Source organism: Nerophis ophidion, linkage group LG19 (assembly GCF_033978795.1).
Source record: "Nerophis ophidion isolate RoL-2023_Sa linkage group LG19, RoL_Noph_v1.0, whole genome shotgun sequence".
NCBI lineage: Eukaryota > Metazoa > Chordata > Actinopteri > Syngnathiformes > Syngnathidae > Nerophis > Nerophis ophidion.
In genome coordinates this window covers 14,347,956-14,363,779 of record NC_084629.1, presented here as the reverse complement: position 1 = coordinate 14,363,779, position 15,824 = coordinate 14,347,956, and the positions used below count along the sequence as shown (strand labels likewise).

The window sequence follows — 15,824 nt, the reverse complement described above, 5'->3', positions numbered from 1 at the left end:
AATGTGATTTGGCTCAAAAAAGGTCAGATGTGCACCTGCCCATAATAACTGATCCCAGGTCAGATTTGGACATGGGCTAAAAGAACTAATCTCAGGTCAGATGTGGACCTGCCCACAATAACTGATCTCAGGTCAGATGTGGACATGGCCAAAAGAACTGATCTCAGGGCAGATGTACACCTGCCCATAAGAACTGATCTCAGGTCAGATGTGCACCTGCCCATAATAACTGATCCCAGGTCAGATGTGGACATGGGCCACAAGAACTGATCTCAGGTCAGATATGCACCTGCCCACAATAACTGATCTCAGGTCAGATGTGTACATGGCCAAAAGAACTGATTTCAGGTCAGATGTGCACCTGCCCATAATAACTTATCCCAGGTCAGATGTGGACATGAACCACAATAACTGATCTCAGGTCAGATGTGCACCTGCCCATAAGAACTGATCCCAGGTCAGATGTGCACCTGCCCACAATAACTGATCTCAGGTCAAATGTGGACATGGCCAAAATAACTGATCTCAGGTCCGATGTGGACATAGGCCACAATAACTGATCTCAGGTCAGATGTGCACCTGCCCACAATAACTGATCTCAGGTCAGATGTGGACTTGTCCATAATAACTGATCTCTGGTCAGATGTGCACCTGCCCATAAGAACTGATCCCAGGTCAGATGTGGACATGGGCCAAAATAACTGATCTCAGGTCAGATGTGGACATGGGCCACAAGAACTGATCTCAGGTCAGATGTGGACCTGCCCATAATAACAGATTTCCCAGGTCAGATGTGCACATGCCCACAATAACTGATCTCAGGTCAGATGTGGAAATGGGCAAAACTACTGATCTCAGGTCAGATGTGGACATGGTCAAAAGAACTGATCCCAGGTCAGATGTGCACCTGCCCACAATAACTGATCTCAGGTCAGATGTGGACATGGCCAAAAGAATTGATCTCAGGTCAGATGTGCACCTGCCCAAAATAACTGATCCCAGGTCAGATGTGCACCTGCCCAAGATAACTGATCCCAGGTCAGATGGAGACATGGGCCACAAGAACTGATCCCAGGTCAGATGGGGACATGGGCCACAAGAACTGATCCCAGGTCAGATGTGCACCTGTCCCTCTCTAACTATAGTGAGCGAGTATGAGCGGATGTTTGTGTGTCCTACGAGGTTCACTGGAACATTTGCTACGCTAACTAATGCTGGGGATGTTTGTAACTCATATTTTTTAGTTGAGAAACAGTTCTTATTTCAAAACACTTTTAAGTTGGGGCACTCTTAAGTTGAGGTACCACTATAGATACTTTTGCTTAGAAATGATCCATATTTAAAGACAAAATGACCTGCATTATTAAAGGCCTACTGAAACCCACTACTACCGACCACGCAGTCTGATAGTTTATATATCAATGATGAAATATTAACATTGCAACACATGCCAATACGGCCTTTTTAGTTTACTAAATTACAATTTTAAATTTACCGCGGAGTTTCTTGTTGAAAACGTCGCGGCAGGATGACGCGTGCGCGTGACGTCACGGACTGTCAGGAATAATTAGCTCAGCACCAGTTACGGCTAAAAGTCGTCTCTTTTCATCGCATAATTACACAGTAATTTGGACATCTGTGTTGCAGAATCTTTTGCAATTTGTTCAATTAATAATGGAGACTATAAAGAACAATAATGTTGGTGGAAAGCAGTGTATTGCAGCTGTCTTTAGCACCGAGACACAGCCGGTGTTTCGTTGTTTTTAACACAGAGCGGTCAAGCGAACATGTTTCTCTACGTCAACCAGCATGTTTTTGGATGGGAAAATTGTGATTATATATCTTACCGGAGACATCATTGGATTATTCATCCTCCTGCAGTAGCTGTTTAAAAGTCAGCTGTGAGCTTGGCTCCTCGGCCTCTCTCTGAGATAGATGGCGTGTTCACCGCAGCCATCCGACCTCGAGGTATGTCTTTACAATCTCACTAAAACACTATTAAAACAATAAGCAGATAAGGGATCTTCCACAATTATCCTAGTAAATGTGTCTAATTACATCGGAAATGCTCACACTGCCGGAGCCGTCGCTTTTTATTTAATTTTATTATTTTATTTTTTTCTAGTCCTTCGCTATCAATATCATCATCCACAAATCTTTCATCCTCGCTCAAATTAATGGGGAAATTGTTGTTTTCTTGGTCCGAATAGCTCTTGCTGCTGGAGGCTCACATTATAAACAACGTGAGGACGTGAGGAGCCCTCACACTTGTGACGTCATCGACTGCGACTTCCGGTAAAGGCGAGGCTTTTTTATCAGCACCAAAAGTTGCGAACTTTATCGTGGACGTTCTCTACTAAATCCTTTCAGCAAAAATATGGCAATATCGCAAAATGATCAAGTATGACACATAGAATGGACCTGCTATCCCCGTTTAAATAAGAAAATCTCATTTCAGTAGGCCTTTAACCTACTCAGTGGCCTAGTGGTTAGAGTGTCTGCCCTGAGATCGGTAGGTAGTGAGTTCAATCCCCGGCCCAGTCATACCAAAGACTATAAAAATGGGACCCATTACCTCTCTGCTTGGCACTCAGCATCAAGGGTTGAAATTGGAGGTTAAATCACAGAAAAATGACACCCAGGCGCGGCCACTGCTGCTGCTCACTGCTCCCCTCACATCCCAGGGGGTGATCAAGGGTGATGGGTCAAATGCAGAGAATAATTTCTCCACACCTAGTGTGTGTGTTTGTGACAATTTAACTTCAATTTTAATTATTAGGTGTATTATTATTAGTCAGAGGTATTAACATTTCTAAGTTTTCTGTTTACATTACACAACCAGCAGAATTCCTATTCCTTGTGTCTTTCAGTCTGTACGTGTGATGGCGTGCACGTCACGGTGCGTGAGACTCAGCAGTACGCCATGCTCTTCCAGTCGGTGGTCCTCCCGTGTCAGTACCAGACAGCCTCCACCCAGACCCCGGTGGTGCAGTGGTGGTACAAGTCCTACTGCAGGGACCGCACCCGAGAGTCCTTCGGGCTGCCAGAGAGTGTCCACGCCCCGCAGCTGGGCGCCAGTTCCCAACTACAATGCCCGGACAGCGCCCGCACGGTCCGGGCGGTGGCTTCGGCCCAAGGAGCCTCCCTGACACTGTCGGAGCACTACAAGAACCGAGACATCGCCATCATAAATAGTAAGGCACCCATTCATTCCCATGAAGAAGAACTGGTTGCTGTTCTCAAACTGATTGATGGATACATTCCCTTTTGTATTTATGTCACAAAAAGCGTTAATGCCACCTTTTGTCACTTCTATTCACCCCTGGAGCCTTATCAAGAGAAAACACATGTCCTCTAATTGTATGTTACATTCATAATGACGCAATGGCTCGGTTACCAACAAAAAGTGTTGCTTCTATGACAGTATATCTTCTCACAGGGAACAATACAATACACATAGGCTTGTAGCTGTAATGATTTACTATCAACTGAAAATAAGTCAACCAGTAACATGCGCTAACCTTCATACCAGATGGGGCTTTGATGCCATTGGAGTTGTTTTTTTAAACTTGAATGCATAAAAATGTATATTAATACATGTTGTTCATTAAGGTGGCAACCATATGATTTGCCTGAGCGACAAGGACTCACTGAGAGTAACAAGCGGTAGAAAATGGATTAGAAAGGACAGATAAAAAAAAACAAAAAACACTATATTGTTTTTTTTCTTTTTATTATTATTATTTAAAAAAAAAAAAGTATTTATTTTTTTAAACTTGGGACTTCCCGCGGGTCGGATTTTGGACGCTAACGGGCCGGATACGTCGTAGTTTGGGGACTCCTGTTGTAGATTGTCACTGAATGCATCAAAACTATGAATGAATATACTTAACAAAAAAGGTGAAATATCTGAGAACATGTTTTATATTCTAGTTTCTTCAAAATAGCCACCCTTCGCTCTGATTACGGTTTTGCACACTCTTGGCATTCTCTCAATGAGCTTCAAGAGGTAGTCACCTGGAAGGGTTTTCACTTCACCGGTGTCATAGTTTTGATGCTTTCAGTGACAATCTACGATGTAAATATTAATGAAAATAAAGAAAACGCATTGAAATTAGGTGTGTCCAAACATTTGGACTGTACTGTATGTACTGTGTATATATATATATATATATATATATATATATGTACTGTATGTAAATATATATGTATGTATATATATGTGTATATATATACATATATTTGTATGTATATATATATATATATATGTATGTATATATATATATATATGTATGTATATATATATATATATATATATGTATGTATATATATATATATATATACTGTATATATATATATATATATAGGCGTTACCTTCACACTTTGTGTATGTGTGTGTGTGTGTGTGTGTGTGTGTGTGTGTGTTTATATATATATATATATATATATATATATATATATATATAATACTTCTTGGTCTCATTCATTTTTGATAAAATTAATGAAAACGTTTTTTTTCACCTTACTGCATTTGTATCTGAAGCTGCATTGTCATTCCGCCGTGTCATTCCGTTTTGTCTTAAAGTCCTGTTTAAAAAAAAGTATTTGATCTAGGATATACACAGTATAATTATCCACACTGGGAGACACATTCATTCATTTAATTAAATTTCATTTGTTTTTGCATTTGACAAAAAACACAAATGCTGGCTTCCTGAATTACAAATGCCATGTTTGTTATAGATAAAGTTGTTTAAAAAAAAAAACCCACACTGCTGTTTAAACATTGTAGAGACAGAGGTCTGCTAACATGATCGGCCTCACTTTTCCCAATTTGGCGAGTCAAAATACTGCTTAGCAGTGTTTGTAAAAACGCTGTTACTCACACCGTTAGTGACACCGTTTTATTAGTAACAGCTAATCTAATTCATTATTTTTATGTACGTTACAACACTGATATGTGTGTTGTAACGTGGCACACTATTGTGGGCAAAGAATTGAGCTTGTGCCAGAGTCATTTTTAGGGCTTTTAGGTCCTGGGCTATTACATTCAGGCAACAGGTGCAAAGGGCGCCTTTTGTCATCTCCAGTCGGTTTGCTGTTGGGTTTGGTATCTCAAAGTCCGGTTCGTGACCTGCTGGCTCCATGTGATACTTTCAATTCTCCTGAGGGCCCTGGTAGGGCTGGGGGATATGGACTTTTATTAATATCTCAATATTTTTAGGCCATGTCACAATACACGATATACATCTCGATATTTTGACTGTGCCTTGAATTAGTACTTGATGCATACAACCACAGCAATATGATGATTCTATGTGTCTACATTAAAACATTCTTGTTCATACTGCATTAATATATGCTATTTTTAAACTTTTATGTAGAGAGGGAAATCACAACCAAGTCAATTTACCAAAACTGTATTTATTAAACAGTTATTAAGCAGTGGCACGAACATTAACGTCGTTTATAAACAGAAAGTGCAAGATTTTCAGAGACATTTTAAAACAAGCTATCAGTGCCTTTTGTGCATGATGTCACTAAGATGACATTAAAACAACACTAAATTAAAGTGCACTTTTTGTACAGAACGCCACTGCAGTATTTTAAAACAAATAAAGTGCACTTTTGTGCATGATGTCAAACAAGATTTTTAAAAAACTGTAAAATGAAAATTAGCTGCATAATAGGAAATCAAATCGTGTGTCCTTCGCTATGTGGTAGGTTCCTGCGGACGTTGTCTCCTGTTTTTGACTATTTTTTTCTTACATTAATGATCTGGAAATAGAGGACGCCACGCTCAATTGGGTCAGTGCTGGTTGCTTCTGCATATTGTTGGGTCTGGCACCGGCCGGATGTTGACTTGCGGATTTTCAAGCACTCTTCATTCTCTAGCGGGTGACTTTTCAAATGATGCTACAAATTAGTAGTGCTGCTATTTTTGTAGCAACGCTTTTGCCGCATACTTGACATATTACGATTGTCTGTTCAACATCTTCCCGCTTGAAGCGAAATCACCGCCAGACAATGTACTCCGTGCTGTTTTTCTTGGGAATTAATTATTCTTCCTCCATTTGTTACCAGATTCGCACCTTTTCTCTCTCGTATTACCACTCGCACCGCTTCGCTTGCACCACCTGCCACTGCTAACTTTACCATGCCGCAAGTTCTCTGCTCAGCGAGGGCGTATGATGTTGCACGCACATTATGTGACGTATGTAAGAAGTTGCGTTTGTTTTATTTCTCTGAGAAGGAGAGACAAGAAAGTGAGGAAAGCCTGTAGTGTAATGCCCGCAGCTAAAAGCAACTGTATGAGAATGCATACTCAAATACTCACATAATAGTCATTTTCTACATCGCACAGACACATACCCGCGATATAGCGAGTATATCCGATATATCGCCCAGACCTAGGCGCTGGTATCAAAACCATCAAGCCTGGCCGCCACACTGCAAAAAGTCAGTGTTTAAAAACAAGAAAAAAAATTACAAAAATTAGGGGTATTTTATTTGAACTAAGCAAAATTATCTGCCAATAGAACAAGACAATTCGGCTTGTTAAGACTTTACAAAACAAGTCAAATTAGCTAACCTCAAAATTTGTATATTCTCACTAATAACAAGTGCACTTTTCTTGGTAGAAAAAAAGAGACCTTTTTGCTGAATATGTTGAAAAATATTCTTAAATTAAGTAAATGCTAGTGCCATTATCTTGACATAATGATATGCGCTCGTTATTATGATTTTTTTTTTTCATGCTTGAAGTTTCCTCTCTGAGCTGCCACCTTATCGTGGTAGAGGAGTTTGATTGTGTCCCAATGATCCTAGGAGCTATGTTGTCCGGGGGCTTTATGCCCCCTGGTAGGGTCTCCCAAGGCAAACAGGTTCTAGGTGAGGGATCAGACAAAGAGCAGCTCGAAGACCTCTATGAAAAAGACAAAATATGGACCCAGATTTCCCTCGCCCGGATGCAGGTCACCGGGGCCCCCTTCTGGAGCCAGGCCTGGAGGTGGGGCACGATGGCGAGCGCCTGGTGGCCGGGCCTGTTCCCATGGGGCCCGGCCGGGCACAGCCCGAAGAGCCAACGTGGGTCACCCCTCCAATGGGCTCACCACCCATAGCAGGGGCCATAGAGGTCGGGTGCAAAGTGAGCTGGGCGGCAGCCGAAGGCAGGGCACTTGGCGGTCCGATCCTCGGCTACAGAAGCTAGCTCTTGGGACGTGGAACGTCACCTCACTGGGGGGGAAAGAGCCTGAGCTAGTGCGTGAAGTGGAGAAGTTCCGGCTGGATATAGTCGGACTCACTTCGACGCACAGCAAGGGCTCTGGAACCACTTCTCTCGAGAGGGACTGGACCCTCTTCCACTCTGGCGTTGCCGACAGTGAGAGGCGACGGGCTGTGGTGGCAATTCTGGTTGCCCCCCGGCTTAAAGCCTGCAGGTCGGAGTTCAACCCAGTGGACGAAAGGGTAGCCTCCCTCCGCCTTCGGGTGGGGGGACGGGTCCTGACTGTTGTTTGTGCTTGTTCACCAAACAGCAGTTCAGAGTACCCACCCTTTTTGGGTACACTCGAGGGAGTACTGGAAATTGCTCCCCCGGATGATTCCCTTGTCCTACTGGGGGACTTCAACGCTCATGTTGGCAAAGACAGTGAAACCTGGAGAGGCGTGATTGGGAAGAATGGCCGCCCGGATCTGAACCCGAGTGGTGTTTTGTTATTGGACTTTTGTGCTCGTCACAGTTTGTCCATTACAAACACCATGTTCAAACATAAGGGTGTCCTTATGTGCACTTGGCACCAGGACACCCTAGGCCGCAGTTCCATGATCGACTTTGTAGTTGTCTCATCGGATTTGCGGCCTTATGTTTTGGACACTCGGGTGAAGAGAGGGGCGGAGCTTTCTACCGATCACCACATGGTGGTGAGTTGGCTGCGATGGTGGGGGAGGATGCCAAACTGACCTGGCAGGCCCAAACGCATTGTGAGGGTCTGCTGGGAACGCCTGGCAGAGTCTCCTGTCAGAGAAAGTTTCAATTCCCACCTCCGGAAGAACTTAGAACATGTCACGAGGGAGGTGCTGGACATTGAGTCCGAGTGGACCATGTTCCGCACCTCTATTGTCGAGGCGGCAGATCGGAGCTGTGGCCGCAAGGTAGTTGGTGCCTGTCACGGCGGCAATCCTAAAACCCCTTGGTGGACACCAGCGGTGAGGGATGCCGTCAAGCTGAAGAAGGAGTCCTATCGGGTCCTTTTGGCTCATAGGATTCCGGAGGCAGTGGACAGGTACCGACAGGCCAAGCGGTGTGCGGCTTTAGCGGTCGCTGAGGCAAAAACTCTGACATTCGAGGGGTTCGGGGAAGCCATGGAAAACGACTTCCGGACGGCTTCGAAGCGATTCTGGACCACCGTCCGCCGCCTCAGGAAGGGGAAGCAGTGCACTATCAACACCGTGTTTGGTGCGGATGGTGTTCTGCTGACCTCAACTGCGGATGTTGTGGATAGGTGGAAGGAATACTTCGAAGACCTCCTCAATCCCACCAACACGTCTTCTTATGAGGAAGCAGTGCCTGGGGGATCTGTGGTGGACTCTCCTATTTCTGGGGCTGAGGTCGCTGAGGTAGTTAAAAAGCTCCTCGGTTGCAAGGCCCCGGGGGTGGACGAGATCCGCCCGGAGTTCCTTAAGGCTCTGGATGCTGTGGGGCTGTCTTGGTTGACAAGACTCTGCAGCATCGCGTGGACATCGGGGGCGGTACCTCTGGATTGGCAGACCGGGGTGGTGGTTCCTCTCTTTAAGAAGGGGGACCGGAGGGTGTGTTCCAACTATCGTGGGATCACACTCCTCAGCCTTCTCGGTAATGTTTATTCAGGTGTACTGGAGAGGAGGCTACACCGGATAGTCGAACCTCGGATTCAGGAGGAACAGTGTGGGTTTCGTCCTGGTCGTGGAACTGTGGACCAGCTCTATACTCTCGGCAGGGTTCTTGAGGGTGCATGGGAGTTTGCCCAACCAGTCTACATGTGCTTTGTGGACTTGGAGAAGGCATTCGACCGTGTCCCTCGGGAAGTCCTGTGGGGAGTGCTCAGAGAGTATGGGGTATCGGACTGCCTTTTTGTGGCGGTCCGCTCCCTGTACGATCAGTGCCAGAGCTTGGTCCGCATTGTCGGCAGTAAGTCGAACACATTTCCAGTGAGGGTTGGACTCCGCCAAGGCTGTCCTTTGTCACCGATTCTGTTCATAACTTTTATGGACAGAATTTCTAGGCGCAGTCAAGGCGTTGAGGGGTTCCGGTTTGGTGACCGCAGGATTAGGTCTCTGCTTTTTGCAAATGATGTGGTCCTGATGGCTTCATCTAACCGGGATCTTCAGCTCTCACTGGATCGGTTTGCAGCTGAGTTTGAAGCGACCGGAATGAGAATCAGCACCTCCAAGTCCGAGTCCGTGGTTCTCGCCCGGAAAAGGGTGGAATGCCATCTCCGGGTTGGGGAGGAGACACTGCCCCAAGTGGAGGAGTTCAAGTACCTAGGAGTCTTGTTCACGAGTGAGGGAAGAGTGGATCGTGAGATCGACAGGCGGATCGGTGCGGCGTCTTCAGTAACGCTGACGTTGTACCGATCCGTTGTGGTGAAGAAGGAGCTGAGCCGGAAGGCAAAGCTCTCAATTTACCGGTCGATCTACGTTCCCATCCTCGCCTATGGTCATGAGCTTTGGGTCATGACCGAAAGGATAAGATCACGGGTACAATCGGCCGAAATGAGTTTCCTCCGCCGTGTGGCGGGGCTCTCCCTTAGAGATAGGGTGAGAAGCTCTGCCATCCGGGAGGGACTCAAAGTAAAGCCGCTGCTCCTTCACATCGAGAGGAGCCAGATGAGGTGGTTCGGACATCTGGTCAGGATGCCACCCGAACGCCTCCCTAGGGAGGTGTTTAGGGCACATCCAACCGGTAGGAGGCCACGGGGAAGACCCAGGACACGTTGGGAAGACTATGTCTCCCGGCTGGCCTGGGAACGCCTCGGGATCCCCCGGGAAGAGCTAGACGAAGTGGCTGGGGAAAGGGAAGTCTGGGTTTCCCTGCTTAGGTTGTTGCCCCCGCGACCCGACCTCGGATAAGCGGAAGAAGATGGATGGATGGATGGATGCTTGAAGTAAAAAAATATTACTCTAAAAAAGTAATTTTATACTAGTGAGTGTAATGACACAGCTTTGCATCAGTTTGTATTCTAGTTTCAAGCATGTTTTATTCAATACAGGTCATCAAATCTCAGCAACAAGCTGTAATATCTTACTGAGATCATTTAAGACCGAAACCCTTAAAACAAGTAAAACACTCTAACATAAAATCTGCTTAGTGAGAATAATTATCTTATCAGACAGAAAATCAGCAAATATCCCCCCTATTTGAGATATTTAATCTTACTTTGATTTAAGTTTTTGCAGTGCAGGGCGGTATTCAGCGGCCATGTTTACAGAAGTAAACATGTCTTCCACTCCAGTAGGTCCTCAAGGAGGTGAAGCGGTGCCACATGCAGACCCCTCATGATCGGGTTGTGTGAAAATTTAGCAATCTTTCCTCAATTAAATGTTAAAAAGTGATTTTATTCATACAGACAATACATTTGTGACACAGTTTAACGATAGATGTTTATGTATCGTTTATTATGGGACGGCATGGCGCAGTGGAAGAGTGGGCGTGCGCAACCCGAGGCTCCCTGGTTCAATCCCCACCTAGTACCAACCTCGTCACGTCCGTTGTGTCCTTGAGCAAGACACTTCACCCTTGCACCTGATGGGTGCTGGTTAGCGCCTTGCATGGCAGCTCCCTCCACCAGTGGGTGAATGGGTGAATGTGGAAGTAGTGTCAAAGCGCTTTGACTACCTTTAAGGTAGGAAAGCGCTATACAAGTACAACCCATTTATCATTGATTTATTTATTATTGAATTATATTGAGTATTATTTATTATTATTTTATTATATATTATTATAAAGCAGTGGTCCTTAACCTGGGTTCGATCGAACCCTAGAATTCGGTGAGTCAGCCTCAGGGGTTCGGCGGAGGTCAAAACACACCCGACTCATTGTGTAAATAAAAACTTCTCCCTATCGGTGTATTACGGATACGGAAACAGCAGAAGTCACACTGATTTGCAGGTGTGTAATTTGTTGTAAGTTTATGCACTGGGTTGGTTTTGTTCTTTGAACAAGGTGATGTTTATGCATGGTTCATTTTGTGCACCAGTAAAAAAAACACTTTAGTATGGGTAACATATTCACCATTAATTAGTGGCTTATTAACATGCAAATTAGTATCATATTAAGTACTTATTAATTTCTCTTTCTATGCCACATCAATGTGGAATGCACTCCCAACAGGTATAAAAGTAAGTGCATCTCTATATTCCTTCAAAACCGCTCTAAAACAACACCTCCAGGCAACTTCAACACTTTACTAATACCCTCCTCCATTCAAATCCCATCTCCCCGGATTATAAACAACTCAAATGTACTTCTAATGTATATACTTGTTCTTATGCTATGTGAACTCACTATGTTCTCTGCTGGCTGTACATATCCTACTGTAAGACCTACACTGTTTTAATGTCCACATTTCTCTGTTGATGCAATTGTTGATGACTGACGTTCTGATATCAACCAAAGCTCCCCACCCACCCCCCGGATTGTAAATAATGTAAATAATTCAATGTACATACTATGATGATTAACTTATGTGATGACTGTATTATGTTGATAGTATATATTTGTACCATGAATTGATTAACGTGGACCCCGACTTAAACAAGTTGAAAAACTTATTCGGGTGTTACCATTTAGTGGTCAATTGTACGGAATATGTACTGTACTGTGCAATCTACTAATAAAAGTATCAGTCAATCAATCAATCAATGCCTTATTCGGCCTGGCCTCATTATAACCCTAACCCTCTAACCCTGGCCCTAACCCTAACTCTTTTAAATTAAGTAGATAGATAGATAGATAGATAGTACTTTATTGATTCCTTCAGGAGAGTTCCTTCAGGAAAATTAAAAAGTCTTTGTTACGTAGAATATGTTCCCCATACTAAAGTGTTACCAAAAACATATGACTTTGTCTTGAATTAAAAAAAATCAACATTTAATTTTTCACTAAAGAAGGGTTCGCTGAATGTGCTCATGAAACTGGTGGGGTTCGGCACCTCCAACAAGGTTAAGAACCACTGTTATAAAGGTTTTATTATTCATTTTTTTGGTAGTTTTTTTCTGCGCCTCACCTGCCTATCCTGACTGCACGTCCCTTGTGTCCACTAACTCGTAATAGTAATTTCTCCTCTTCTTTTGTAGAAGCAGACCTGCGGATCGGCGAGCTGCAGTGGGGCGACAGCGGGGTGTACTACTGCAAAGTGGTCATTGCGAATGACCTGGAGGGCCAGAACGAGGCCCAGCTGGAGCTGCTGGTGCTCGGTAAGAAAAGGGACATTAAATACAGGAAATGATTCCTCCTTTACAATACACAGAGGTATTCATTTAGTTACACCACAGCAACTAGTTATTTTACGGCCATTTAGTGTACATTGCTACTGTCTTGGCATTCCAGTTGTCCTCACATCAGTTTCCATGGAGACGACCAAAAAGGTCTTTGCCAGGACTCCTTTTTTTTGTGCCCTGCCATCTGCACTGCAAAAACTGAAATCTAAGTAACAAGAAATATCTCAAATAAGGGTGATATTTGCTTAATTTCTGTCTGATAAGATAATTCTTCTCACTAAGCAGATTTTATGTTAGAGTATTTTAATTGTTTTAAGAGTTTTGGTCCTAAATTATCTCAGTAAGATATTACAGCTTGTAGCTGAGATTTCATGACCTATACCGAGTAAAACATGCTTGAAACTAGAATATCAACTCTTGCAAAACTGTGTCGTCAACCATCATTCATCATACCATGGATTGATTAACGTGGACCCCGATTTAAACAAGTTGAAAAACGTATTGGGGTGTTGCCATATAGTGGTCAATTGTACGGAATATGTACTGTACTGTGCAATCTACTAATAAAAGTTTCAATCAATCAACACTCACAAGTATGTAACACTGCTTTTTTAAAGTAATAATTTCTTACTTCAAGCATGAAAAAAAAAACATGATGCCGAGCGCATATCATTATGTCAAGATAATCACTAGCATTTACTTAATTTAAGAATATTTTTCCACATATTGAGCAAAAAGGTCCCTTTTTTTCTACCAAGAAAATAGCACAAGTTATTAGTTAGAATATACTTATTGTAAGGTATTTTGGGTTCATTGAGGTTATATAATTTTACTTGTTGTGGAAAGTCTTGACAAGCTGAATTTTCTTGTTCTATTGGCAGATAATTTTGCTCAGTTCAAACCAAAAAAAAAAAATTTTTTTTTTTTTTTTTTCTAGTTTTTGAACAATGACTTTTTGCAGTGTGCTACATGTAAAGTCCCCTGGACAGCCATCATACTTAAGTTGCCAACTATTTGTTAAGTGAAGTGTCTCAAGAACATGAGCTTCCCTTATGAATGTATCACCATGGCAACTATTTGTATTTCAAGGAGCTTTGGGGTGTGTTCAGTGTGACTGCTGACAAAAAAAAGTTGTGTACCGTGAAGCGTGTTGTGTATTTGAGTGATTCAGCCGTCACCCTGCTGAGAACTAATCTGATTACTACCACCAAAGTGGGTGGGGGCCTTGAAATTGTGACAATAACACCATGTGCTGTTGGCTTTTATTTTGAAAGATCACATATTGTAGTATTTTTCCATTAATTTAAATTAGAGAGGTTACACTACAGTGTATTTGAATGGTAAATGGGTTATACTTGTATTGCGCTTTTCTACTTTCAAGGTACTCAAAAGCGCTTTGACACTATTTCCACATTCACACACACATTAATGGCGGGAGCTGTAATGTAAGGCCCTAAACACGACACATAGGAGCAAGGGACACAACGGACGTGACTAGAGTGGCGGAGTAACTAAGGTTATGATTCTCCTCTTGTTGAGGAGAATTTTTGTTCATTCTTGGGTAGCAAGTTATAGTTTGCTTTATACATAATTTTAGCTGTTTGCAAATGCACCAAATCTTTTAATTTCAATATTTTTGATTCAATAAATAAAGGGTTTGTATGTTCTCCATATCCAACATTATGAATTATTCAAATTTATGATTTTTATAACACCGTGAGTGATTGAAGCACACTTTTGTAGTTGTTTCCCCATATTTCTACACGATAACTCAGACATGGTAACACTGGCGAGCAGTAGAGAATATGAAGTGATTTTTGGTTTTATTTTTGCTTCATTCATTCTTGACGTGTTTCTTGGTCATTTATGTTGTATATTTTTTACATGAGGTTTCCAGTTCATTTTATCATCTGTTATTACACCCAAAAATGTGTTTTCTTTTACTCTTTCAGTACCTACTCTGTCTATTTGTATTTGTGTTTGACTTTCCGTTGTACTGTTACCGAATAGTATTATTTTAGTTTTACTGAGATTTAAAGAGTCTGTTTTTGTCAAACCACCTTTTTAATGTATTAGTTTCTTCTCTTTTTATTTGTATTAGCTTCCGTGTGTTCGCTCCTGAACAAAACGCAGTTGTGAAATCTGCAAATAATACTAACTTAAAGTACTTTGTAACTTTTCAAATGTTGTTTATCTATAGATTGAACAATTTTGGTCCCAGTATTGATCCTTGAGGTACGCCACAAGATATTTTCAGCTCTGTAGAAGTTTGTTCTCCTATCTTCACATATTGCTTCCTATTGGTAAGGTAGCTTTTTACCCAGTTCAAGACCAACGCTCTGATGCCATACCGTTCTATTTTGTTTATTATTATTGATTGTTCAAATGCTTTTGTTGAATCAATAAGCACTGCAGCAACACATGTTTTGCTATCTATTGCATTGGTTATCTCTTCTGTTATTTCGATTAATGCCATTGATGTCAAATTGTTGGCTCTGTATCCGTTTTTTGTTTGTATGTGAGTATTTCATTTTTATTTATAAGTTTTTCAATATTTAAAAAATGGGGAAGTAGAGAAACAGTTTTGGAGTTTGTAAACTGGTATTTGTCTCAAGTCTTATAAATTGGTACGACTTTTACTATTTCATTTTATCTGGGAATTTGCCTGTTTGAAATGATAGATTGCTGATTACTGTTAAAGGTTCTTCAATAACCTTTTTTTCATTTCCATATGAATTCAGTTACAATCAGTTGAGGTCTTGGATTTAAATTTTTTCTACATCATTGATTATTTCCTCTTTTGTCACACCTTTGTGAAACATCAAGTTGAGATTTTTGTCTATAGGGTCATTCAAGTCCTCAACTGACTAGGGATCTGGAATATTTTCCTCCAGATTTGGTCCAATGTTCACAAAATACTTATTGATGCTTTCAACTCTTTCGTTCATATTGTCATTTTTTACATTTCCATCTGAAAAGCATTTAGTGTAATCCTTCTTAGCACCAAATTGGACAAATGATGATCCAAAACCTTATGTTTTGGCCTGTATATATAGAGCAGGGGTCACCAACCTTTTTCAAACCAAGAGTTACTTCTTGGATACTGATTAATGTGAAGGGCTACCAATTTGATACACACTTAAATAAAGTGCCAGAAATAGCCAATTTGCTCAATTTACTTTAAATAAATAAATCTGTATATGTAAAAAAAAAAAATGGTATTTCTATCTGTCATTCCGTCGTATATTTTTTTTCCTTGTATGGAAGGTTTTTTTGTAGGGAATAAATGATGAAAAAAACAATTAATTGAACGGTTTAAAAGAGGAGAAAACACGAAAAAGATTAAA

At 42.0% G+C, this 15,824-nt stretch overlaps 1 protein-coding gene across 3 annotated transcripts in view; it reads left to right on the top strand.

The window, feature by feature from the left end:
* The window catches only part of LOC133538020 (immunoglobulin-like domain-containing receptor 2), a 56,096-nt gene that overhangs the window by 20,161 nt on the left and 20,111 nt on the right, over positions 1 to 15,824 (top strand). For all 3 annotated transcript variants that reach the window (XM_061879244.1, XM_061879245.1, XM_061879246.1), the window contains exons 2-3: positions 2,871 to 3,194; positions 12,334 to 12,453. In XM_061879244.1, coding sequence (XP_061735228.1) covers positions 2,871 to 3,194; positions 12,334 to 12,453 — 444 coding nt within the window. The remainder of the gene's footprint in view (positions 1 to 2,870; positions 3,195 to 12,333; positions 12,454 to 15,824) is intronic.